Genomic DNA, 21895 nt, shown 5'->3' on the forward strand with positions numbered 1-21895 from the left:
TCCCTCAAATATTGTTCACAAATATGTGTTAGTGAGCATTTCTCCTTTGTCGAGATAATCCATCCCACTTCGCAGGTGTGGCATATCAAGATGCATGATCATTGCACAGGTGTGCCTTAGGCTGGCCACAATAAAAGGCCATTCTGAAATGTGCAGTTTTATCACACAGCACAATGCCACAGATGTCGCAAGTTCTGAGGGAGCATGCAATTGACATGCAGACTGCAGGAATGGCCACCAGAGCTGTTGCCCGTGAATTGAATGTTCATTTCTCTACCATAAGCCGACTCCAAAGGCGTTTCAGACAATTTGGCAGTACATCCAACCGGCCTCACAACCGCAGACCACGTGTAACCACACCAGCCCGGGACCCCCACATCCAGCATGTTCACCTCCAAGATCGTCTGAGACCAGCCACCCCGACAGCTGCTGCAACAATCGGTTTGCATAACCAAATAATTTCTGCACAAACCGTCAGAAACCGTCACAGGGATGCTCATCTGCATCCTCGTCGTCCTCATCGGGGTCACGACCTGACTGCAGTTCGTCATCGTAACCGACTTGAGTGGGCGAATGCTCACATTTGATGGCGTCTCGCACGTTGGAGAGGTGTTCTCTTCACGGATGAATCCCGGTTTTCACTGTTCAGGGCAGATGGCAGACAGCGTGTGTGACATTGTGTGGGTGAGGGGTTTGCTGATGTCAACGTGGATCGAGCGCCCCATGGTGGCGGTGGGGTTATGGTATGGGCAGGCGTATGTTATGGGCAACGAACACAGGTGCATTTTAATGATGGCATTTTGAATGCACAGAGATACCGTGACGAGATCCTTAGGCGCATTGTTGTACCATTCATCCACAACCATCACCTCATGTTGCAGCATGATAATGCACCGCCCCATGTTGCAAGGATCTGTACACAATTCCAGGAAGCTGAAAACATCCCAGTTCTTGCATGGCCAGCATACTCCCCGGACATGTCACCCATTCAGCATGTTTGGGGTGCTCTGGATCGGCGTATACGACAGTGTGGTCCAGTTCCTGCCAATATCCAGGAACTTCGCACAGCCATTGAAGAGGAGTGGAACAACATTGCACAGGCCACAATCAACAACCTGATCAACTCTATGCGAAGGAGATGTGCTCCACTGCGCGAGGCAAATGGTGGTCACACTAGATACTGACTGGTTTTCTGAGATCCTCCCGGATAACCGATCTTCTCCCCCTATCTCTAAGGGAGAGCCTGGACACCCTGCGGAGGAAACACATTTCGGCCGCTTGTATCCGGGATCTTGTTCTTTCGGTCATGACCCACAGCTCGTGAGCATAGGTGAGGGTAGGACCGTAGATCGACCGGTAAATCCAGAGCTTCGCCTTTCGGCTTAGTTCCTTCTTTACCACAACGGATCGATACAAAGTCCGCATCACTGCAGACGCTGCACCGATTCACCTGTCGAGCTCCTGTTCCATTCTTCCCTCACTCGAGAACAAGACCCCAAGATACTTGAACTCCTCCACTTGGGGCAGGATCTCATCTCTGATCTGGAGAGGTCATGCCACCCTTTTCCGACTGAGGACCATGGTCTCAGATTTGGAGGTGCTGATTCTCATCCCAGCTGCTTCACACTAAACTGCGAACTGATCCAGTGAGATTTGGAGGTTACGGCTTGGTGAAGCCAACAGAACCACATCATCATCTCCAAAAAGCAGAGATGCAATACTAAGGCCACCAAACCAGACCCCCTCTACACCTAGAAATTCTGTCCATAAAAGTTATGAACAGAATCGGTGACAAAGGGCAGCCTTGGCGGAGTCTAACCCTTACTGGAAACGAGTCCGACTTACTGCCGGATATGCGGGCCAAACTCTGACTCCGGTCGTACAGGGACCGAACAGCCCGTATCAGGGGGTTTGGTACCCCATACTCACGAAGCACCCCACACAGGACCCCCCGAGGGACACGGTCGAACGCCTTCTCCAAGTCCACAAAACACATGTAGACTGCTTGGGTGAACTCCCATGCACCCTCGAGGACCCTGCCAAGGGTGAAGAGCTGGTCCACTGTTCCACGGCCAGGACGAAAACCACACTGCTCCTCCTGGATCTGAGATTTAACTTCCCGACGGACCCTCCTCTCCAGCACCCCTGAATAGACCTTACCAGGGAGGCTGAGGAGTGTGAACCCCCTGTAGTTGGAACACACCCTCCGGTCCCCCTTCCTAAAAAGGGGGACCACCACCGCAGTCTGCCAATCCAGAGGGACTGTCCCCGAATTAAATTATTACTGCTTAATGAAACACTGCATGCGCTGGGTGAGAAGTTCTCGTTTTTACCGCCATGAGATGTAACTTAATGCAAACTTTAGCTTGATACCCGTGGCGTCTAGCAAAACCTATCTGAACACACAAGTGTTTTTAAACAGTGACTCATTAGGACACCACTGTAAAACTTACTTTAGAATGACCTCGGAGATTGGCTCTGGGGCAAATCCTCTTCTTCTGTGGCGATTCTTCTTTTCTCCTAATAAATGTGGATTACAACTCTTTGTGGTACATACTACTGTACAGGACGGACTTAGCAGTCAAAAGGCGTCACTGATTTCAACATGCAAACGGCTTCTTTCGACAAGACGCGTGGTTCCGTGATATGTCAATCACCTGGGGGATCCCATCAGATTTCAGAGGGATCCAGTTCTACCCCAGGCTCCCCTCTGGCTCCGTCGCTGCTCTGGGTGGACGGTGGGTCTTGGGTGGGGGGGATTTGGCTGTTTTCTGTTCGACTGATCAGCACGGTGGGCGACTGGTTAGAGCGTCTGCCTTACAATTCTGACGACCGGGGTTCAATCTCCGGCCCCGCCTGTCTGGAGTTTGCATGTTCTCCCCGTGCCTGCGTGGGTTTTCTCCGGGCACTCCGGTTTCCTCCCACATCCCAAAAACATGCATGTTAGGTTAATTGACAACTCTAAATTGCCCGTAGGTGTGAATGTGAGTGTGAATGGTTGTTTGTTTGTATCTGCCCTGCGATTGGCTGGCAACCAGCTCAGGGTGTACCCCGTTCTCCTGCCCGATGATAGCTGGGACGGGCTCCAGCACGCCCGCGACCCGCGTGAGGAGAAGCGGCTCGGAAAATGGATGGATGGATGTTCGACTGATCGACTCTGATTCTCAATAAACATCAATTATAATAATTAGAAACCACAGCAGCATCTTAAAAACTCCACTGTGACACAGTAAAACTGTTCCAGCATAAAAGGGATACAGATCCTCCAGTCTGCTTGGCCTAACAGCCAAACAGGACAACAACAACAAAAAACGCATACACGCACTTAATTATACCTTAAGTATTATATAATAATACATGAATTGTGTTATATACATTACTATTATATTCTAGATTTAATTAATAAACGCTTTGCTCGATGTGGCTCACATGTTGTCACGTTGGGGTTAATACATTTTTAAATCCAGTGGACTTTTTTTTTTGTTTTTTTTTTGTGTGAACACTAAGTGATGCAATGGCGCCATCGTGTGGTTACCATGCATCAGACATGATGCGATTAAACGCCTAATCTGCGAAAGAGGCGTATCTCTTCCGTTCTCAGAAGACTGACGTGGACAGTTTGAGACCCTAACAAACAAACATGGGGTATTGTCTGTTGAAAGCGTGCAGGCTCCTTTGCTTGTTGCTGACTTTGCCCTTGCGCCTAGCGGAGGTGTTTGGTTTGCGCGCCGCCTACAAACGTTTCTTTCCGCTGCTGGCCTACAAGATCACGTTTTCGTACAACCACAAAATGCATCGCATGAAGAAAGAGCTCTTCAGGAACGTGTGCGGATTCGCCAAGAGCGACGGTTCGCTCCGGCTGCTTGAGATTGGCTGCGGCAGCGGGGCAAACTTCCAGTTCTACCCGTATGGATGCACGGTGCTCTGCGCGGACCCGAACCCGCACTTCGAGACGTACCTGAAGAGGAGCATGGACGCCAACAAGCACCTGACGTATGAGGGTTTCCTGGTTGCCTCCGCGGAGGACATGAAGGAGTTGGACGACGAGTCTGTGGACGTGGTGGTGTGCACGTTGGTGCTGTGTTCCGTCAGAGACGTGAAACTGGTTCTCAAGGAGGTCCGGCGTGTGCTGAAAACTGTGAGTGTCCGCTGCTGCAGGAAATCCTTTGAGAAATAATAATTTCAAAAAATGAAATAAAAAAACAATAATTTAAAAAAAGTGTGCGCAGTTTAGAACATTTCTCATTTTGATAAAGCAAAGAAAAAAAAACGGATTTTGAATCAAATCACATAAAAAATGCAAACACTGAACACTAATGAAAGCGCTCATCATGGTTTTAATACAAACGAAACGGGCAGAATTGCATGACCTGCATGCTTAAAACGAAGTACGTTATATATAGGCTCATCAATAAATTAGAATATTGTAGGAAAGTTACATTAATCCAAAAAGTAAAGCAGGAAACTTGAGTACTATTCCTACCAAATTACTGTATTAAAAAATCCTTTGTTTTTAATGCAATATTTCTCGGGATGGGTAATTGCAGGTTTATTTTAACTGTAAACTATAATCGTCATATTATACAAAATACAATCAAAATATTTCAGTGTGTAGTTATTGGTTTCACTTTCGAAACTACTAAAATCAACGATATAAAAATTGACTGAGACACAGATATAGAGAGTGCTTTTAAAAAAATGTCTACATGTTCTCCACTGCATCATGAAAATTGTTTCAAATATTCAATACTTACAAAAGACTGAACAGAGCATTACAAACACCTCAATGTAATGCACGCCACTCTGAGCTAGAATAATTTGTGCATCATTGATTTAATTACCATTTCAGTGCCCATCACATCTGAGAATCTTTTAATATAGAAACCCATGTTAGTGTACACGACCCTGACACTGAGTAAGCCGTGTGACAGGCTGGATTAAAAAAAAAAAAAAAAGTTACTACTACCACCATTGACACCATGTGACCCAATTACCACAATGAACAATAAAAACCATGTGACCAAATTACCACAATGAACAATAAAAAAAGATTCTGACTGCCTTCCACACACAAAGCTACAATATACATAATTAATTTCATTAGTGGTCTGTACTGCTGCTTGCACCAAAATCTCCTGCGGCTGACTTCAAACTACAGTTAATGACAGGACTAACACTCTTTCATACCTACTGGTAAATGTAGTCTTCTGTATACCAAAAATATACCGTAGTTTGTTTTGGACTGTGGGTTGAAGCCGGGTGAAGAACCACCCAAGTAAAATCTTCATAGGGAAAAGGCCTGAGCCAAACCGATTTAAACAATTTATCATCTTCTGTTGCAATATAATAGTCGGAAATATATATATAAATTATATCTACAACACTGCATTTGTTTTCCAGGGTGGGGCCTTCTACTTCATGGAACATGTGGTGTCAAAGCCCTCAACCTGGACGTTCTTCCTCCAACAGACGCTCGATCCTTTGTGGTTCTATATCGGCGATGGATGTATGATTACAAGAGAAACATGGAAAGATCTCGAATCAGCTGGCTTTTCTCAGCTCCACCTAAAACACATTGAGGCTCCAGTGACTTCCGTGATACGACCCCATATTATGGGCCATTCCATCAAATGATTACAGGTGACATTTCGACTGATGTGTTCTCATCCTATGATCATACTGCAAAATAGTGAGACAAAGGTGGCTGGGGTAGTCGATTTGCTTAGAGCAGGGTTGTGAAAGCTACGGCCTACGAGCATTTGATCCAATCCGGACCCATCATGCAATTCTAAAACCAAATCAAATCTTGAGTATACAATTATAAAAAGCCCAAAGCTATGAACCCCAAAATACTCATATGATTTATTAATAATCATTTTTAAAAATGACCTGATAGGAAAAGGTTGGCCATCCCTTGCTAAGATGTTCACTTATGCCAAAAATGATTAGCAAAAACAGAGTGAAAATATATATTATTTACTGACAGAATGAGCAACATTTCAAACACTGTTCCACAGCCCCATCCTTATCATGAAGAAATAAATTGTTACTCAAACACTGTGCAAAATTTTTGTCCAGATTGTCTAAAACAGTAATGGCCAATGAACAATCACACAATATTTCTGTTACCCTTTATATCCCATTGCACAAAAATAAGGAAGGAATATTTACATTTCCTTAGTGGGAATAAGAGAAATTTCCGTTAAGCAAACATGTTCACATAGAACGAATACAGTCAATTCTGTAAATGCTGTTGGTAGACCTAAAAAACACCCAACAACATTTTTTAAAATCACAACATTTAAAACTCGAGAGTGAAAAAGCAAAAGCTTATAATTTCAAACCTCCCAGTTTAAAATATACACAACTATAAATGTTATAGCATTAGTGAATAAAAAAAATAGCTGGAAAAAAGTCCAAATTCTTTTTGTTTAGATATATGTATATATCATTGTTATATCAAGCGGAGTAAAAAGATCGTGGATCTCAACCTGAAGCGTTCCCAGAAACATGACTGCGTCCAAAGAGCTGAGAGCTGTTCCAACTGACACACAGTCTCTGCACTTCAACAGTTTATCCTGTTTTGACACAATAAAGTTCCTTTAAGCTTTTGAGTTCCTCAATCAGGGTTTTGTTTTGGTTCTCAAGCACTGCCACTCGATTCTCAAGGCATTTGACATATTCCTTTTTCTTCCGCCGACACTCCCGGGCTGCTTCCCTGTCATGAGGAAGGAGGGGGAAACTAGTAAGTCCAACTAAAAAGATGATTTCTTTATTTATTAATTTTTTTAACATGTCAGTGTAACATGAAAAGATACTGCATGCAATCAATCACCTGTTTTTTGCAAGTCTAATTTCCCTCTTCATAGTTGGATCCTCACTTTTGCTCTGAGACAGTCCCAGGGAAGAGGCCATCACTAAAGCCTGGGGTAGCGATCCCGAGGTCGGTGTTGTACGAATTTGGTACGTTTGCACTTCTCCCCCTGCATCTTAGAAAGACATGATTAGGACTCTGGTCACGAGTGTGATGGCTTAAGAACAGAGGTCAAATTTCTGGTAGAAGTGCAGGATTTATAACTATTCATCTTAATATGTCATGCTAGAAAGAAATAATAACCAACCCACTTTGGGACTGCGGTAATAAACTAGGCCTGGATGATTAATCAATTTTATTTATTAATTTGAGGGGTTTTTGGCTCAGGAAAAAAAAAAAATAAATAAAAAAGATTTAAAAAAATCAACCATTTTTAGCAGCTTCAGTTGAAACTGCTTCCTCGAACAACATGGCTACTAACAGAGAGGAGCTAGTTTACCAAAGCTCAGTTTTTGAAAAAGCAACTGGCAACATTAATTCCTGCGCAGCAACATACAACATGAGTGGCTTTATTTGTTCCGTATGACAAGAAAGGAGTCTGGTGGAAGGCAACTGTGGATACAATTCCACTGACCATTGCCAAAGACAAGGTGCTCGCTACATTTCTACTTTAGCAGTGATTTAGCAATATATTGGAATATTTGGACCCAAAGTTTATACTTCCACGCTGTATATATTTTGCAGATGTCGCTGCTTTATCTTACAACTCTACACGAGAGGCAAAAAAGCACGAGAGCTGGATGGGATGCAGTTTTACTCTTAAAACAACACAGAGCAGCCGATGGCTCATTTTATCATTTTATTCTGTTAAACTGTTGAATATTTAAAATGGGACTTTGTTAGGGATTGTGCTCACAATAATTTTTTGAAAGGAATTGAATTTTTTTCACCTATGTCTAGCTTTTTCATCATCAATCAAAAAATGGCTGTTGGCCCCACTGCTAGCTTTCCATGGGTGACTTCTCCTTCATACACATCAACAATATGAGATGATTAGGAGTATTTAAAAAAAAAAAAAAAAAGATTTTCTCACCCTGTACGACCACCTGGTTACTTGGTACCAATATCTGCTGGCCGTCGGGGGTCTGAGCATACTGGAGGATGGTTGTGCCCTGCTGCCCTCCAGTTGGGTTAGCCATAGCAACCTGCAGTTCCTGAATGCCATCAGGTCCTGGATTTGTCAGCTGGATTGTTCCATTAGGAGTTACGGTAACTAGAATGACCACAAAACAACTGCATCAAAATCAGGAAAGGTCTTTTAACAGTCATGTTGTTTGATGTGTGTGGAGGAGAGGAAAGGTGCATACTGTACTGGCCGGTGGTTGTCTGATAGATGGGTGCAGGTATGGTTACACCCGTCACTCCTGTGGTTGTCGAGCTGTCCTTCCCCTCACTGTGCGGGACACCCTCAGATGAAAGTTCATTTAGGATTTTTCTAACGTGTAATCAGCAAAGAAGCGTTAACACAATTAAGCTGTTCTTTCACCGAGCCAATGACAAGTTGAGTGGGAGCTTTTGGTTTTCTCACCTGTATGACGGTCGCCTGGCCAGAAGCTCTCTGGTCTTTTGCGGTGTGGTTCCACTTTCTGACGAATCCTGTGAATCCTCACTATCTGAACCCTTTACCATAAAAGTGTGGCGAGTAATCAGCTCAAGAAATCATACGAGACACGGTCTGGTTGAAAGTAGTGCTGTGCGATATTACGATATATATTGTATTGCGATATAACAAGGTTTACCGTATGATATAACCCTCTTACCATATATATTAGTGTAGGGCGTCTAAAGTCACTCTCTGAATTTGTCCACATGGAAACGAGTGGAAACATGGTGTATCTGCAAAGGTTTTTAAAATTATTTCTACGTTTTTTTTGTCAACACATTACCGGTGTTTTTGAAGCCCGAATACGATCATTTTTTAAAACTGGGTCCCAGAGTGAATAATTTGAAAATGCTGCCATTGTGTTTCTGTGTACACAACACATATACATCTTTCCTGAGAGGATGACACAGTAGTCCCAGTTCTCGCGAGACCATGTTCCAACACCACCAACAATAACAACATCCGTGGCAGATGTTCTTTACCTTGGCTGTGATCTGGACTTTCATTCCAAGCAAAATTTCTACCTTGTCATCAGTCCACACGTATCCTTTCTTGCACGCTTCGCATTCCCCACCATTGTTGTATGTGTACGTTGCACAGGCTTCTTATTCTGTCTTTTGGTGACTTTATGTGGCAGTCGTACAGCGCCACTTCAGGCTTGGCATATATACTACAGCGTGTCAGTATCTGGAGACGTTCATTTCAATTCTGTGATTAGGGGAAATTTTTTACCAACGAAACACAAATACACTGGCTCCGTTTCTTGTGGGCATGGCCTTTGTCAGAAAGAAACTAATAAAATTGTCTCATACTCGCTTCATTTAATATTAAGAAAGAAAAAAAAATACTACTTTGGGATACATATTGTTTTCAGGATATAATATTGTATCCATATTGCACAGCACTACTTGAACGTAGCCTTGGTCTGACCTGTGAAGTCTGCGTCTGTGGGGCCTGAATGACCGAGGACTGTGGAGACTGGATCACTCCTTGAACCTGTAGCTGGCCCCCTGGCAGGTGGACGAGGGTCACAGGAGAACCACCAAGTGACATCTACAAAAAACACACATCCCTTTGTCTTCAAAACCCAATTGATTACTTTGAGACTTTGTTTAAATTTAGTGATAAAACAGTTAATGGTTTACCAATAAACCATGATAACATTTCAGAATGTTTGTATTTGTTCCAAAGTTTAATGATAGTTACAAACCTACAGTGGGTACGGAAAGTATTCTGACTCCCTTACATTTTTCACTCTTTGTAATATTGCAGCCATTTTCTAAAATCATTTAAGTTCATTTTTTCCCTCATATTGACATTAAAAAAAAATTAATTGTTGACATTTTTGCAGATTTATTAAAAAAGAAAAACAAATATCACACAGCCATAAGTATTCACACCCTTTGCTGTGACACTCGGGTAATGTCCATTTCTTCTGATCATCCTTGAGATGGTTCTACACCTTCATTGGAGTCCAGCTGTGTTTGATTATACTGATTGGACTTGATTAGGAAAGCCACACACCTGTGTGACCTTACAGCTCACAGCGCATGTCAGAGCAAATGAGAATCATGAGGTCAAAGGAACTGCCTGAAGAGCTCAGAGACAGAATTGTGGCAAGGCACAGATCTGGCCAAGGTTACAACAATATTTCTGCTGCACTTAAGTTTCCTAAGAGCACAGTGGCTTCCATAATCCTTAAATGGAAGACGTTTGGGACGACCAGAACCCTTCTTAGAGCTAACCGGCCGGCCAAACTGAGCAATCGGGGGAAAAGAGCCTTGGTGAGGGAGGTAAAGAAGAACCCAAAGATCACTGTGGCTGCGCTCCAGAGATGCAGTCGGGAGATGGGAGAAAGTTCGGGAAAGTCAACCATAACTGCAGCCCTCCACCAGTCGGGGCTTTATGGCGGAGTGGCCCGACGGAAGCCTCTCCTCAGTGCAAGACACATGAAAGCCTGCAAGGAGTTTGCTAAAAAAACATCTGAAGGACTCCAAGATGGTGAGAAATAAGATTATCTGGTCTGATGAGACCAAGATAGAACTTTTTGACATTAATTATAAGCGGTATGTGTGGAGAAAACTAGGCTCTGCTCATCACCTGTCCAATACAGTCCCAACAGTGAGAAATGGTGGTGGCAGCATCATGCTGTGGGGGTGTTTTTCAGCTGCAGGGACAGGACGACTGGTTGCAATCGAAGGAAAGACGAATGCGGCCAAGTACAGGGATATCCTGGACAAAAACCTTCTCCAGAGTGCTCAGGACCTCAGACTGGGCCGAAGGTTCACCTTCCAACAAGACTGACCCTAAGCACACAGCTAAAATAACAAAAGAGTGGCTTCAGAACAACTCCGTGACTGCTCTTGAATGGCCCAGCCAGAGCCCCGAGTTAAACCCAATTGAGCATCTCTGGAGAGACCTGAAGATTGCTGTCCACCAACGTTCACCATCCAACCTGACAGAACTGGAGAGGATCTGCAAGGAGGAATGGCAGAGGATCCTCAAATGCAGGTGTGAAAAACTTGTTGAAAAAGGGTGCTTCTACTAAATACTGAGCAAAGGCTCTGAATACTTATGACTGTGTGATATTTCATTTTTTCTTTTATAATAAATTGCAAAAATGTCGACAATTCTGTTTTTTTCTGTCAATGCGGGGTGCTGTGTGTACATTGAGGGAAAAATGAACTTAAATGATTTTAGCAAATGACTGAAATATAACAAAGAGTGAAAAATTTAAGGGGGTCTGAATACTTTTTGTACACACTGTATTTAATAGCTCTGAGAGTACTAGTCTTTGGGCGTCCCACTTCACACGACAACCGCAAACCAACTGAAAAGAGGATGAACCAACGCGAATTAGAAGACAGCAAAGAGCATGCGATTGAGTCAGCGATGAAATCAGAAGCATGTTACGGTGCTCAAAAACATGGTGGAAGGCAGCCCTGGAGACAATTATGTTTTCCTTCAAAGAAGACTAGGGAAGAAAAGTGGCCACATTTCAGTTCCCATGGAAAATGATTTCAAGATCATTACCCTGTACGCAAATAATGAAGGAAAAAGTCACTGCCAAAGGAGAAAACTCTACAAACCTTTTTGAGTCATTTCCATATTAATTTCAAATAGATTGTGTGGGGTCTCATATGCATGAACATTCCACTTTGGTTATTGCGGTTCACAATTTCTAATGTGAAAAAAGTATACAGAAAGAAAACTTGTTGCAATGCTTTAAGTGCATATATCTATCTAAACTAATAGTAATGTTGTATAGGTACAAATAATTTTGTATTGGTGTGTGTGTGGTCATTAAGGATAGATACTGTATCTCATAAACAACCACCTGGCTTCACATCAGAGAAAATCAGATACAATTACAGCACAATTAGGATGAATTTCTTGTAGCCTGCACTGTATTGTTTAAGCCAATGCATTGATGCAGTGGTAACTCAAACTTGAAGCACAGACCATTCAGTGACTATGGTCAAACTTCAATTTGGTCGACTTTCAAAACTAAATTTCCCATTGGGACCGATTATATTTGGAATAATTTGTTCCCAAATCCAAACTGCTTCCAATATAAATACTTTATTAACTGTATAGGAAATGTTTCAACAATATTAACTGTCATGAATTTAAAACCAAACTGTACTTTTCTGTTTGCAAAGTGAGACCCCTTACTTTATAGTAACTGGATTTTCTTCTTTCTTAGTTGTCCTTTCAAAAAAGTGTTGAAAAAAAAAAAGGAAAAAGCAAAAGACACGCAGAGTTAATCCTTATATGCTACTTGTAACTAAAAAGGTTGGGGCATATTTCTCACAAAACTCGAAACTAATGTTGGGTCAGACCATTTCTAATGGTAATATGCTTGGAGGAAACTCAAAAACATTGCCACATATTGTTTACACTACAACCTTTGAGGCAGGTTTTTTTGGAAAAGGGCCATTTGGAAAGGTTTGGGACACGTGACCTTTGTAAATAATTAGGATTGCACGAGAACTATAGGGGCCGATAATTATCGACCGATATTGGGGGGGGGAAATGATACCAATAGGTCCAATATCGAAAAAACTGGACCGATAACAAGAGCTGCCTCGTTCAATGGCTCACCTTCCTTCACCCTGCCACAAATTTCAATGTCTTTAAGTACACATTAACATGAATAATCAGCTGTTCTTATATAGTTTAAAATATATATATTTTTTTATGAATATTTGAACCTATGTATTATTTGAATGATAGACTGCACAACAAGGTACATTTATACACGGCATCTCCATTGTACATGTGTATTGTGAAAAAAAAGAAAGAAAGGCATCCTATTGTTGGACCAGTTTAAAATAAAACACATTAATTATATACAATATACATAAGTAGGGAGTCACCACTACAGCTTTCCATCAGTTTGGGGTCCTTACACCACTACAGCTTTCCATCAGTTTGGGGTCCTTACCCTGGAAATGTTTTAAGACCCCCGATATAAACGCTTAACGATATCGGTATCGTCTGTGGAGAAGCAGCAGGTTAACGGTATCAGTGGGGGGAAAAAAGTGTTATTGTGCATCCCTATCAGTAATTCTTTTAAACATCAATAACTTCAATGCATGACAATATAAATTTTAGAGGTATTAATTGAACACATTTAATGATGGACAGACAGACTGACACTTTATTAGTCTAGTGATGGGAAATCATTATTATTACTGTGGTGTAAAATTAATGTTGGGTTGTCAGACTATTTATAATAGCAATAATTTTCTATTCCGTGGAAATGGTTGGAGCATATTTTTCACAACACTTCAAACCACATTGAGGGACACGAATACGTATAATACAATAATTGTGGAAAAGAATCGTTTGGGGGAATAAAAACACCAATAACGTCAAAGCATGACAATGTGTCAATTTGATAGTTTAATATGTAGTTACCAAATTTGAGAATTTAACAGGATGGATACTTTATTCCTCCCGTGAGGAGCGTTATTGTCCTTGTTGTGGTGTAAAACTCCAGATAAACCATATACTTTTCTACTTCTAAGCTTTCATACAAGTAGGCACTTTTCCGATTTGGCAGGAGGACAATTTTCCAGCCACTAAAAATGGTCATTGAGAATATCGGCAGTCTTTCTCGGCTATCAAATAAGGTTTTGCCAAACTTAATAAATGTATAGATGAATCTCTTTGCCCCACGGAGACGACTTCCTCTTTGAGGAATTCTTGTTGGTCGCTTTTTAATGTGCAGCTGCGGACCATTACACTGGTTGTAGGCCCCGCACTCTGTGACGTACTTAAACAACCCCTCATCGCCGTATTATCGCAAGTTGGTGTGTTCAACATTTCCAAAAAAAAAACAAAAAAAAAGTGGACGACTCCAACTGAGACAAAAGGTCGGGAGACAAGCGTTAGAAGAGTCTTGTGGGTAGCAATGGTGTCGGCTTCGCCAGGGCGTCGAGTTTGCCTCGCTAACGTTCGTTTGAAAAAGGGGGGAAAAAAAGCGGATGTTGACTCTTTGAAGCGCTCAAATCAACAGTTAGCGAAGCACGCGCGAGCCAAGTGCCGCCGCTGTGCTTCACACGACCGACGAACTTTTGCGCGTCTCCGCTGAGCGAATGTGTGCAACTGTCACTGGCATTTCGGTCTGCCGCGTCAAGAGACGTCAGCGACGCGGGGGAGCCATTAGGCGAACTCCACTTTACCTTACTCGTGAGGGCGCGGAGGAGTTCAACGAAGCAACAGCCGCCATTACGACCGCGGCGGGCGGAGCGGAGCGGACAGCGACAGAAGCCCGATAGACGGAATACCGCAGCAGGACAAACTTACCTTTCAAAGGCCGCCGAACAGCTCCCGATCACGGCGTGGACTTGGGAGAATTCGTATTTAGACTTTTACACAACAGATACCAGGGAAAGTTACTCCGCGGGTAGGGTTAAAAACCTTTCGAACTCAAATCTTTCAAGATGCCCGCAGCTGCCGGATACAGTAGGCTTGTATCCAGCCCCAAAATCTTCACAAATATCCAAGATCAATAGTGTCCAACTGAAGGAAAAAAAAAAAACAAAAAAAAAAACCTGACGTCATTAATTTGGGCCTCGTACGGCAGAGTCTCTGTGACAAAGTACGTCACAGAGCAGGAGCGCGTCACCACGCCTTCCACCCGCCTCATTTTCTTGTTCTTTGCAGTCCACGGCAGCCCACATCCATTCGGTTGCATTAGCGCCCCCTCTGTGTCAAGTTATTCGCTACATCCGTTATTAGTCAAATAGCGTACTCCTGAGCACGGGTTTCAAACTCATTTTAGTTCAGGGGCGTAATTTAAAGGGGAGGCATGTCTCCTGCACTTTTAAATGGCAGTTTTGGTCCCCTGCAGTTCTTTTACTGTCCAAAACAATAATAAACTGACACGTGGGAAGCACTAGGACCACGCGGAAAACACCCGCCAATTACAGCAGTGCATTGGGCAACACGGCATCTGCTGGCCCAATCACGTCGCTTAGATGTTTTAACCGCTGACGTTAGCTCATAGATATGAAAAGTAGATACACCAGCGTGTTGTAGCAGCCCCACCCCATGCGACGTGCCATCGTGGCAGCCATGTTGGGGAGGTCGACGTTCCCATCAAAGGCAATGCATGGATATCGAAAGTAAGTCGTAACTTGCTTAATTTCCAACCGATTTTCACGAAGTTTCCTTTTTTTTTTGTCAACGCCAAAGCGCGTGCTGTAGATACGGATTTATTTTAATACACACATTTTATTTTACCTGCGAAAGGTTATTCCCAGGTCCGTCTTTGTGATTGTACAGCATTGTACGCGACCGTATGCAGCACAATGTGCCGATGTCCTTGTTCTTCTGGCTGTCTTGCCGTCCACACACATGGAATGCGCCGACGACTTTGATCTTCCTAGTTTAGCGTCGCCGTAGGCACGCAGCTCAAAAGGAGCACGTCGTATCTACGTATGCATATGTGTGCGTTAGATTATCAAACGAGTCTCGAGAAAGTAGAACGCTTGTGCGTGTGTGAGCCGAAGACAGGCAAATTTCCAGATCCCGGTTAGAAAACTCTTGTTGAAACTTTCGCGAGACACTCGCCACCACCTCCTAACGTTCCCCACAGTCAGAGTCAGCTGTGACAGAGAAACAGGTGGAGGAGCGAAGGAGCCTGCAAGGGGAAGATGAAGACATTGTAGTTATAGTTCTAAGCAGCGAGTTCATCAACAGGCTCTCATGTCTGGAAAATATCTGGCTATGACCTCGTTGTATTTAGGCTCCCCAAGTACCGCCATAATCACCAATATTAAATATAACAGGGTCAAATGAGGAACAGGTTTTATTCCTGTAAAGTATGTTTAATATTGTAAATCACTTTAACATTATGCGCAGTTGGAACATTAACACTGTGCTTAAATATAGAAAATAAAAATAAAAACTACTTAGTACGTAAATAAATTAAGATGTGTTGCACATAAAAGTTGAATCGAAATTGTACCTAAATTAATGTTTGAAAACAAACATTGCTAAATGATTAAATGTATTGTACTGGATTTAAAAAAAAAAAAGTTGATGCCACTGCTACATCATGCACCGTTTGCACATTTCAGTGATTCTTTCACATACCACTGGAGCACAGGTGTCGAAGTCAAAGCCCAGGGGGCAAGATCTGGCCCGTTGCACCACTTCATGTAGCCTAGTAAAGCAATGAAAATGTGTCTACTTCATGTTTCTTGCTAAATGTGTTTGTTCTTGAATGAATTAAAAAAAAAAAAAAAAAGATTTTTTTGCACAACAAATCACTTCTTAACATAAAGTAAACAATTGTTGTACCCTTAATATTTGTGTACCACAATTTTCCATCACTTCTAATTTAAAATCTAATTCACTGTAAATGTGTAGCAATCAATTTCTGGGGAAATTGTGTATTTGACATAATATGTTGAAGGGAGCCGGCACCACCGTGCCACAACTGGTTAGCACATCTGCCTCACGGTTCTGGGGACCAGGGTTCAAATCCCGGCCCCGCCTGTGTGGAGTTTGCACATTCTACCCGTGCCTGCGTGGGTTTTCTCCGGGCACTCCGGTTTCCTCCCACATCCCAAAAACATGAGTGGTAGGTTGATTGAAGACTCTTACTTGGCTGTAGGTGTGAATGTGAGTCCCATGAGATTTTTGTGAGGTAAAATATGTAATCCCAACACAGACTCATTACAGCAAATATGAAGCGCAGGACTAAAGACAAGTGCAAACCATTGCACAAACTCACCGCAGATGATTAAATGCTTTTCTTTATTTTTTTATATTACTTTTACAGTATAAATCAAAGTACAACTGAGCAAATTATAAAATAAGTGAGAACAGAAGGGGTGTACCACCTAGATTTCTGGATTACATTGAGTTGAACTGCCTCCTTTAGTGTAATCATACCTTCACAGAGGAGTTAAGAATTAATCAAATACTTAATATTTATACAACATGCCGAGGGTGCATACACAATATCAACAGAACAACTCGAGAGATTAACATCACCGTAAAAACTTTTTAAACATGATCAGTGACTTCATAGTAATTCAAAATGTATGAGCATTGTTGACCAGACTGTGCCAGCTTCAACAAAACTGCACTGTCATCACGTTTGCATAGTGTGTAGGAACTGACGAAGAATAGCAGGAAGCCAAAAAGAGACATGTAGACTTCTTAGCAATGCAGGTGGAATGTAGATGGACAGTATTTGCTTGTCTTTGTTCATAAGGTTTATGCAAAATACTCTATTTAATGATTTGCACCAAGGACCACCTGGTCCATCCCTGTGTTAAGTTTGGTTCCCTGATATCTAAATTCTCTCTCTCTCGCTCTACATATATATGTATAAGATGAGATGCTCACATTTTTTTTTTTGAGTGATGCAACATTCTGCTCCAAACATGGGGTGAAACCAAATGACAAGCAGTAGATTTGGAAACTTCGGAATGCCTTCTATGAAACTTGAAATGGGGATATAACATCTTGAGATGACTTACAGTATGTACGACAGTGCAAAGCGTTGCATTTCCATATCTTGCAGTGATATTTCCAACATTGTGTTAGCCAGTTTGTAATGAGACATATCTGAAAACATTAACTACATGTAAAAAGTGTTCATCACCTAGATACTATTTTCCAGTACAAAGTCCCTACAAATGATGGCAAAGATCACAAAAGAAGCACACAATTGCATGTCATTTGCACATGCCTCTTAATGCAAATAATTCCATTTTTCCCAGTTAAACGGATTTTAGTCATGTTTTGCCACTAGCGTTTACAGATCCAGATAGTGAAGAATCCAAATACATGACTTGCTGCTGACCACCCAAACGACAAACTTCATAGAACTGCAAATGAACCCTTCACAATGTTCCAAAGAGACACATTTAAATGACCTTAAAGTGGAGGAGAACAGATGTAATCCAGTACTGTACCACTATAACATATATTTGATGAATTTGGTTCTCTTATTTGGAAAAGTAACAACAAAATAAACATACATCCTGTAAACAGTCATTCGATTGTTTCTGCCATGATCTTTACACGTATAACCTCTACCCGCTCCTGATGCTGTGTTATCAGCATATGCACAAGTTGGTCTGTTACCTCGCTCATCGTCAGCATGTGATTGGCTAAACGAGGCAATGGTGTAAAGCGCTTTCAGTGCTGTGAAGGTAGAAAGGCGCGTTCTTAGTGCTGCTCATTTACAATTTTTAAAAAATGTTTCTTTTATGGCCTCAAACAGCGACAGCCCTCCTGGTAAACTCATGAGGCCGTCATGCCAGGTAATATGTTCCTGAAATGTTAGTTACAATGCCTTACTGTTGTAATAAAATAGATGTTTTTGAAGAAAGTGCAACATTATATTTATCATGTCATGTCTGATGATTTACAGGTATTTATTTTGACCCACTGGCATATGATTAATATTGCAAGTACCATCGAATTTGTTCAATCTTATTTACAGTCTTCCTTCTGCTACCATCTCGCAGCCAAGCCAACCCTCTAGGATTCATCAGCTGATGAGTGTAGAGTTTTATACATTTATACACATAAAAATATCTTTACAGTGACAGAGTATCGAAAATACATGGAGGCTTTGAAAGTACAGTACAGGCCTCTTATTTTTTTATCTTTTGGCTGTTTGCCAATCAAAGCCAAAGATTAATAAACAGCCATTAAAAATAGATTTATTAAAATGAATAAGGAATGTATGGCTGAAAGTTTATAAGGCAGGAAATAGTATATCAGGGCAGGAAAGCTGTGTCCTGTGTCTTCAATAGGACTTCTTAGGACATATAATCTAACTAAATAACGAACAGACAAGCAGCTCGTTACACATTTGCTGTCAAAGACCATCTTAAAAAAGATATAAATATTTATCAGTGAGGCTCAGCACATGCATGCGAGTGCATTGTTTGAAAGCTGCATGTAAAAAACATTTCAAGTTGAGTAGTAGCTCTTTGAATCAGTGTCACCACTAAGAGGAACGTGTTTCAGGAGGTTTGTGGTAAATATTCCAATTTTTTTTTTTTTTTAAAGGCAATAATACAGAATTTCAAAAGTGGTCTCATGTTCGGCCCTTTACACCAAAAGTTTAAGTCAGTAAGGACTTTTCTTTGTGAGGGAGGTGGGGGTGGGGGGGGGGGGGCTCACTCACTTGTAATCAAACACTCCTGGCAGCAAACACTCCTGGTTGCTGCTTTTGAATGATTTGCACAAATCTATCAATAAAACACAGTGAATATTCAAACTTGACGGGTCCAGTCACAGGCATGCAGTGGGGTGTCACATGGGACTCTGTGACAGATTGCCACAACCTCTCACATGTTGTAAGCAACATAGATTGGATCCAGCTGGTCTGCCAGGAACGAGTCACGAAGGTGCATGCGTTGCTTTTCCCCCCTGGAGTTGATGGGTATGACCCCGGGGTCCACAATGACAACCACGCCCACAATGAGGTGGTGCTCCTCCAAGACAACGTTTGTTATCAGAGGCACCAGGTCCAGCGCGTCCTGCTCTGAGCCACACAGCTCTGACACCAACACCAGAAGGTTGGTCCAAGTAAACACAGCACTGTGAACAGCAGGGTTATACTGGATTATTTTCTGCAATCTCTGGCTATGGCTATGTAAACTTGTATTTTAAAAATACATTTTACCCATTTTGCAGGCTCAAAATTAATGCTTGTCAAGCATCCACAATAAATTGTCAAACAAGAAAATAAAAATGTATAATTGTTTTTTTTAAGGGTTTTTACAGTATACAGGCAAGTCCGAATTCAGCGTTACGTGCCTTTAGTGTAGTAGGATGTTATGTGTTTATATGTTGCTGCTCTGTAACATCTATGTTCATTCCAACTAGCTTGTCTAAGGTATTTTCCATGTTTGCATTAAGACAGACGTTTGTTAAATGAAATTACTGAAACTTCTCGTGTATAATCCAGCACGCCCGCGACCCTAGTGAGGAGAAGCGGCTCAGAAAATGGATGGATGGAAGGATTACGTGTTCAAATAAAGTGCTTAACTACAGAATAATTATTTGAAAAAAAACTAACAAAATACAGATAATACTTCATGTTTTAATCATATGGGTAGAAGCAAAATCATGCATTGTAAAAATACATTGTTCAAAGGTGGAAGGGTTTTCCAGAATTTTGAGGTCAACTTTGGGGGTGCGTATTATACATGGGTGCACATTATACACGAGAAATTATTGTTGTTTTAAATAAATGTGTAATTATTTTTCTTCAAAGCATCTTTGTTATATTGTTTGTCTACGTGTGTTGATGAACCGTTTGTGTTGAATTATTCATTGCTTTAAGTGTTAAAACACCAGCATTTTGCATTGTTTGTTAACATTAAGCTAAGCAGACTTAAGGCAAAACCATGTAGTTGTTTTAAATAAATGTGTAATTATTTTTGCTTGAAGCCTCTTTTTTTTTTTTAAGAATTGGTAACTATCCGCCAAACTGGTGCATTTTGTGAGGAGTGTTGACTTCACTGCCACCAAACAGCACTTCCATCGAAAATTTTTGCTCAGCTGTCAAAGCAAAAAAACTGTCCGAACCAAGGCTCCCATCTCGAAAAACTCCTTAGTCACGTCACTTGTGTCTCAAGGCACCGCTGTATATTGCATACTGTATGCAGAAGAAGTTATGTTGTGTAGTCAGTGTTTGCTGTGTAAGCACTAACCACAAATAATGTATGTCAAAGACATTCTCACCTCTCAGCGATACTGCGATGGGCACGAGACACTGATGTCTCAATATCAATGGGGTGGTAGCGAAGCCCTCGAAGCTCCAAGGTTTCGTCCAGTGAGCCCACCACAAAAAGAGCATCATGCCGATCTGAGCACGCATATACGTGTAAACATCTTTCTGTTACCATGTTTAAAATGTATGTTTATCATTTTGAATTGGTTGTCTGAGAGCCTATTTTACCCCCACTGGCATCCAGAAGCTCTGTCCTCTTCACAAAGCCCAAGTATCCAGTTCTGGCCCATAAGGTCTGTGGATCTCCAAAGCTGAGCTTGGTGTTAAAGTGGTCAGCCTGTAGACTCTCCTCTCCATAGATGGTGTAGTAGCCGCTGGCATTGTGAGGACTGTTCACCCAGACCTATGAAAAACAAGCTCACGATTGGCCACAAATTCCTTTAACTGTGTTTATGCCAAAAACTGAAAATGCCAGTTGAGGCTACCTCTCCAAGATGAGAGTCTCCAAGTGGCCCTCTGGTCTCTGGATTTACGATTATGACTCGGACGCCTGGCAGTATCTGAAAATAAAAGCAACATACAGTCATAGAGTGGGTATTTGAAGCAAAAGTAATCATTTTTTATCGAGGGCTCCCCCTACAGTCATCAAGAGTGATTCCCTTTGCAGAAGCTGATTAATACTATTTTTTTAATCTTAAAATTATTTTTATCTGTGACAGAGCCCACATATAAAGATAAAAACAAACAAACAAACAAAAAACTCGCTTTCCGAGCATGCCTAGCACTGTTGTATAGTTGTTAAAATGCTGTTTTAAGTTTGTTAGTCCCCTAATACCATAAATAGTTGTAATAATGTGAATGTAAATAGATCTTATGCATGTTTATCCGCCCTCTGCAGCTTTTGTTGTGTTTGAACGGTTTTTTAATTTTCTTGCACCAAGAGTGGACGTGTTATCTGGGAACATGACCTCTCAAGCTTTCTGTACATTGTGCAAGCCAGCAGGTTGAAAATACCTCCATAAAGTTGTTAGTGTTAAAGTGTTAAAACTAAACACTAGTGTGCGCCATAGTAATACATACATTACTAAAGAACAAGCAAACCTTACTATTAATAATAATACTGATCAGACTTAATTAGAAAAACAAATTAGGAGGGGATCACCACTAACATTTATCGCAAATAAATATATCAATG

At 41.7% G+C, this 21895-nt stretch overlaps 3 protein-coding genes across 9 annotated transcripts in view; 1 reads left to right on the plus strand and 2 right to left on the minus strand.

Moving 5' to 3' along the window:
- The first annotated feature begins 3424 nt into the window (after nucleotides 1-3424).
- Nucleotides 3425-6611, plus strand: LOC133483085 (N6-adenosine-methyltransferase TMT1A-like). The gene is made up of 2 exons (XM_061783694.1): nucleotides 3425-4138; nucleotides 5401-6611. Exons 1-2 carry the CDS (start codon nucleotides 3641-3643, stop codon nucleotides 5632-5634), a joined length of 732 nt encoding a protein of 243 aa, XP_061639678.1. The 5' UTR covers nucleotides 3425-3640; the 3' UTR covers nucleotides 5635-6611.
- Nucleotides 5961-15653, minus strand: atf1 (activating transcription factor 1). 4 transcript variants are annotated; one of them, XM_061783690.1, is made up of 7 exons: nucleotides 15231-15653; nucleotides 9408-9530; nucleotides 8403-8494; nucleotides 8182-8309; nucleotides 7908-8087; nucleotides 6836-6989; nucleotides 5961-6718 (listed from the first exon to the last, which is right to left on the minus strand). In XM_061783690.1, the coding sequence occupies exons 1-7, from the start codon at nucleotides 15273-15275 to the stop codon at nucleotides 6574-6576; spliced, it is 867 nt and encodes a 288-aa protein (XP_061639674.1). In that variant the 5' UTR covers nucleotides 15276-15653; the 3' UTR covers nucleotides 5961-6573. The 4 variants fall into 4 exon arrangements, with proteins under 4 accessions (XP_061639674.1, XP_061639675.1, XP_061639676.1 ...); XM_061783691.1 differs by having other exon boundaries at nucleotides 6836-6983; nucleotides 15231-15640; XM_061783692.1 differs by lacking the exon at nucleotides 15231-15653 and adding an exon at nucleotides 14292-14674.
- A 1079-nt stretch (nucleotides 15654-16732) lies between these two features.
- dip2bb (disco-interacting protein 2 homolog Bb) overlaps nucleotides 16733-21895 on the minus strand; it is a 49739-nt gene continuing 44576 nt past the window's right edge. For all 4 annotated transcript variants that reach the window (XM_061783685.1, XM_061783686.1, XM_061783688.1 and 1 more), the window contains 4 exons: nucleotides 21186-21260; nucleotides 20929-21103; nucleotides 20712-20835; nucleotides 16733-19562 (listed from right to left, as the gene is read on the minus strand). In XM_061783685.1, coding sequence (XP_061639669.1) covers nucleotides 19310-19562; nucleotides 20712-20835; nucleotides 20929-21103; nucleotides 21186-21260 — 627 coding nt within the window. In that variant the 3' untranslated portion in view covers nucleotides 16733-19309. The remainder of the gene's footprint in view (nucleotides 19563-20711; nucleotides 20836-20928; nucleotides 21104-21185; nucleotides 21261-21895) is intronic.

Source organism: Phyllopteryx taeniolatus, chromosome 9, assembly GCF_024500385.1.
Source record: "Phyllopteryx taeniolatus isolate TA_2022b chromosome 9, UOR_Ptae_1.2, whole genome shotgun sequence".
Classification (NCBI taxonomy): Eukaryota; Metazoa; Chordata; class Actinopteri; order Syngnathiformes; family Syngnathidae; genus Phyllopteryx; species Phyllopteryx taeniolatus.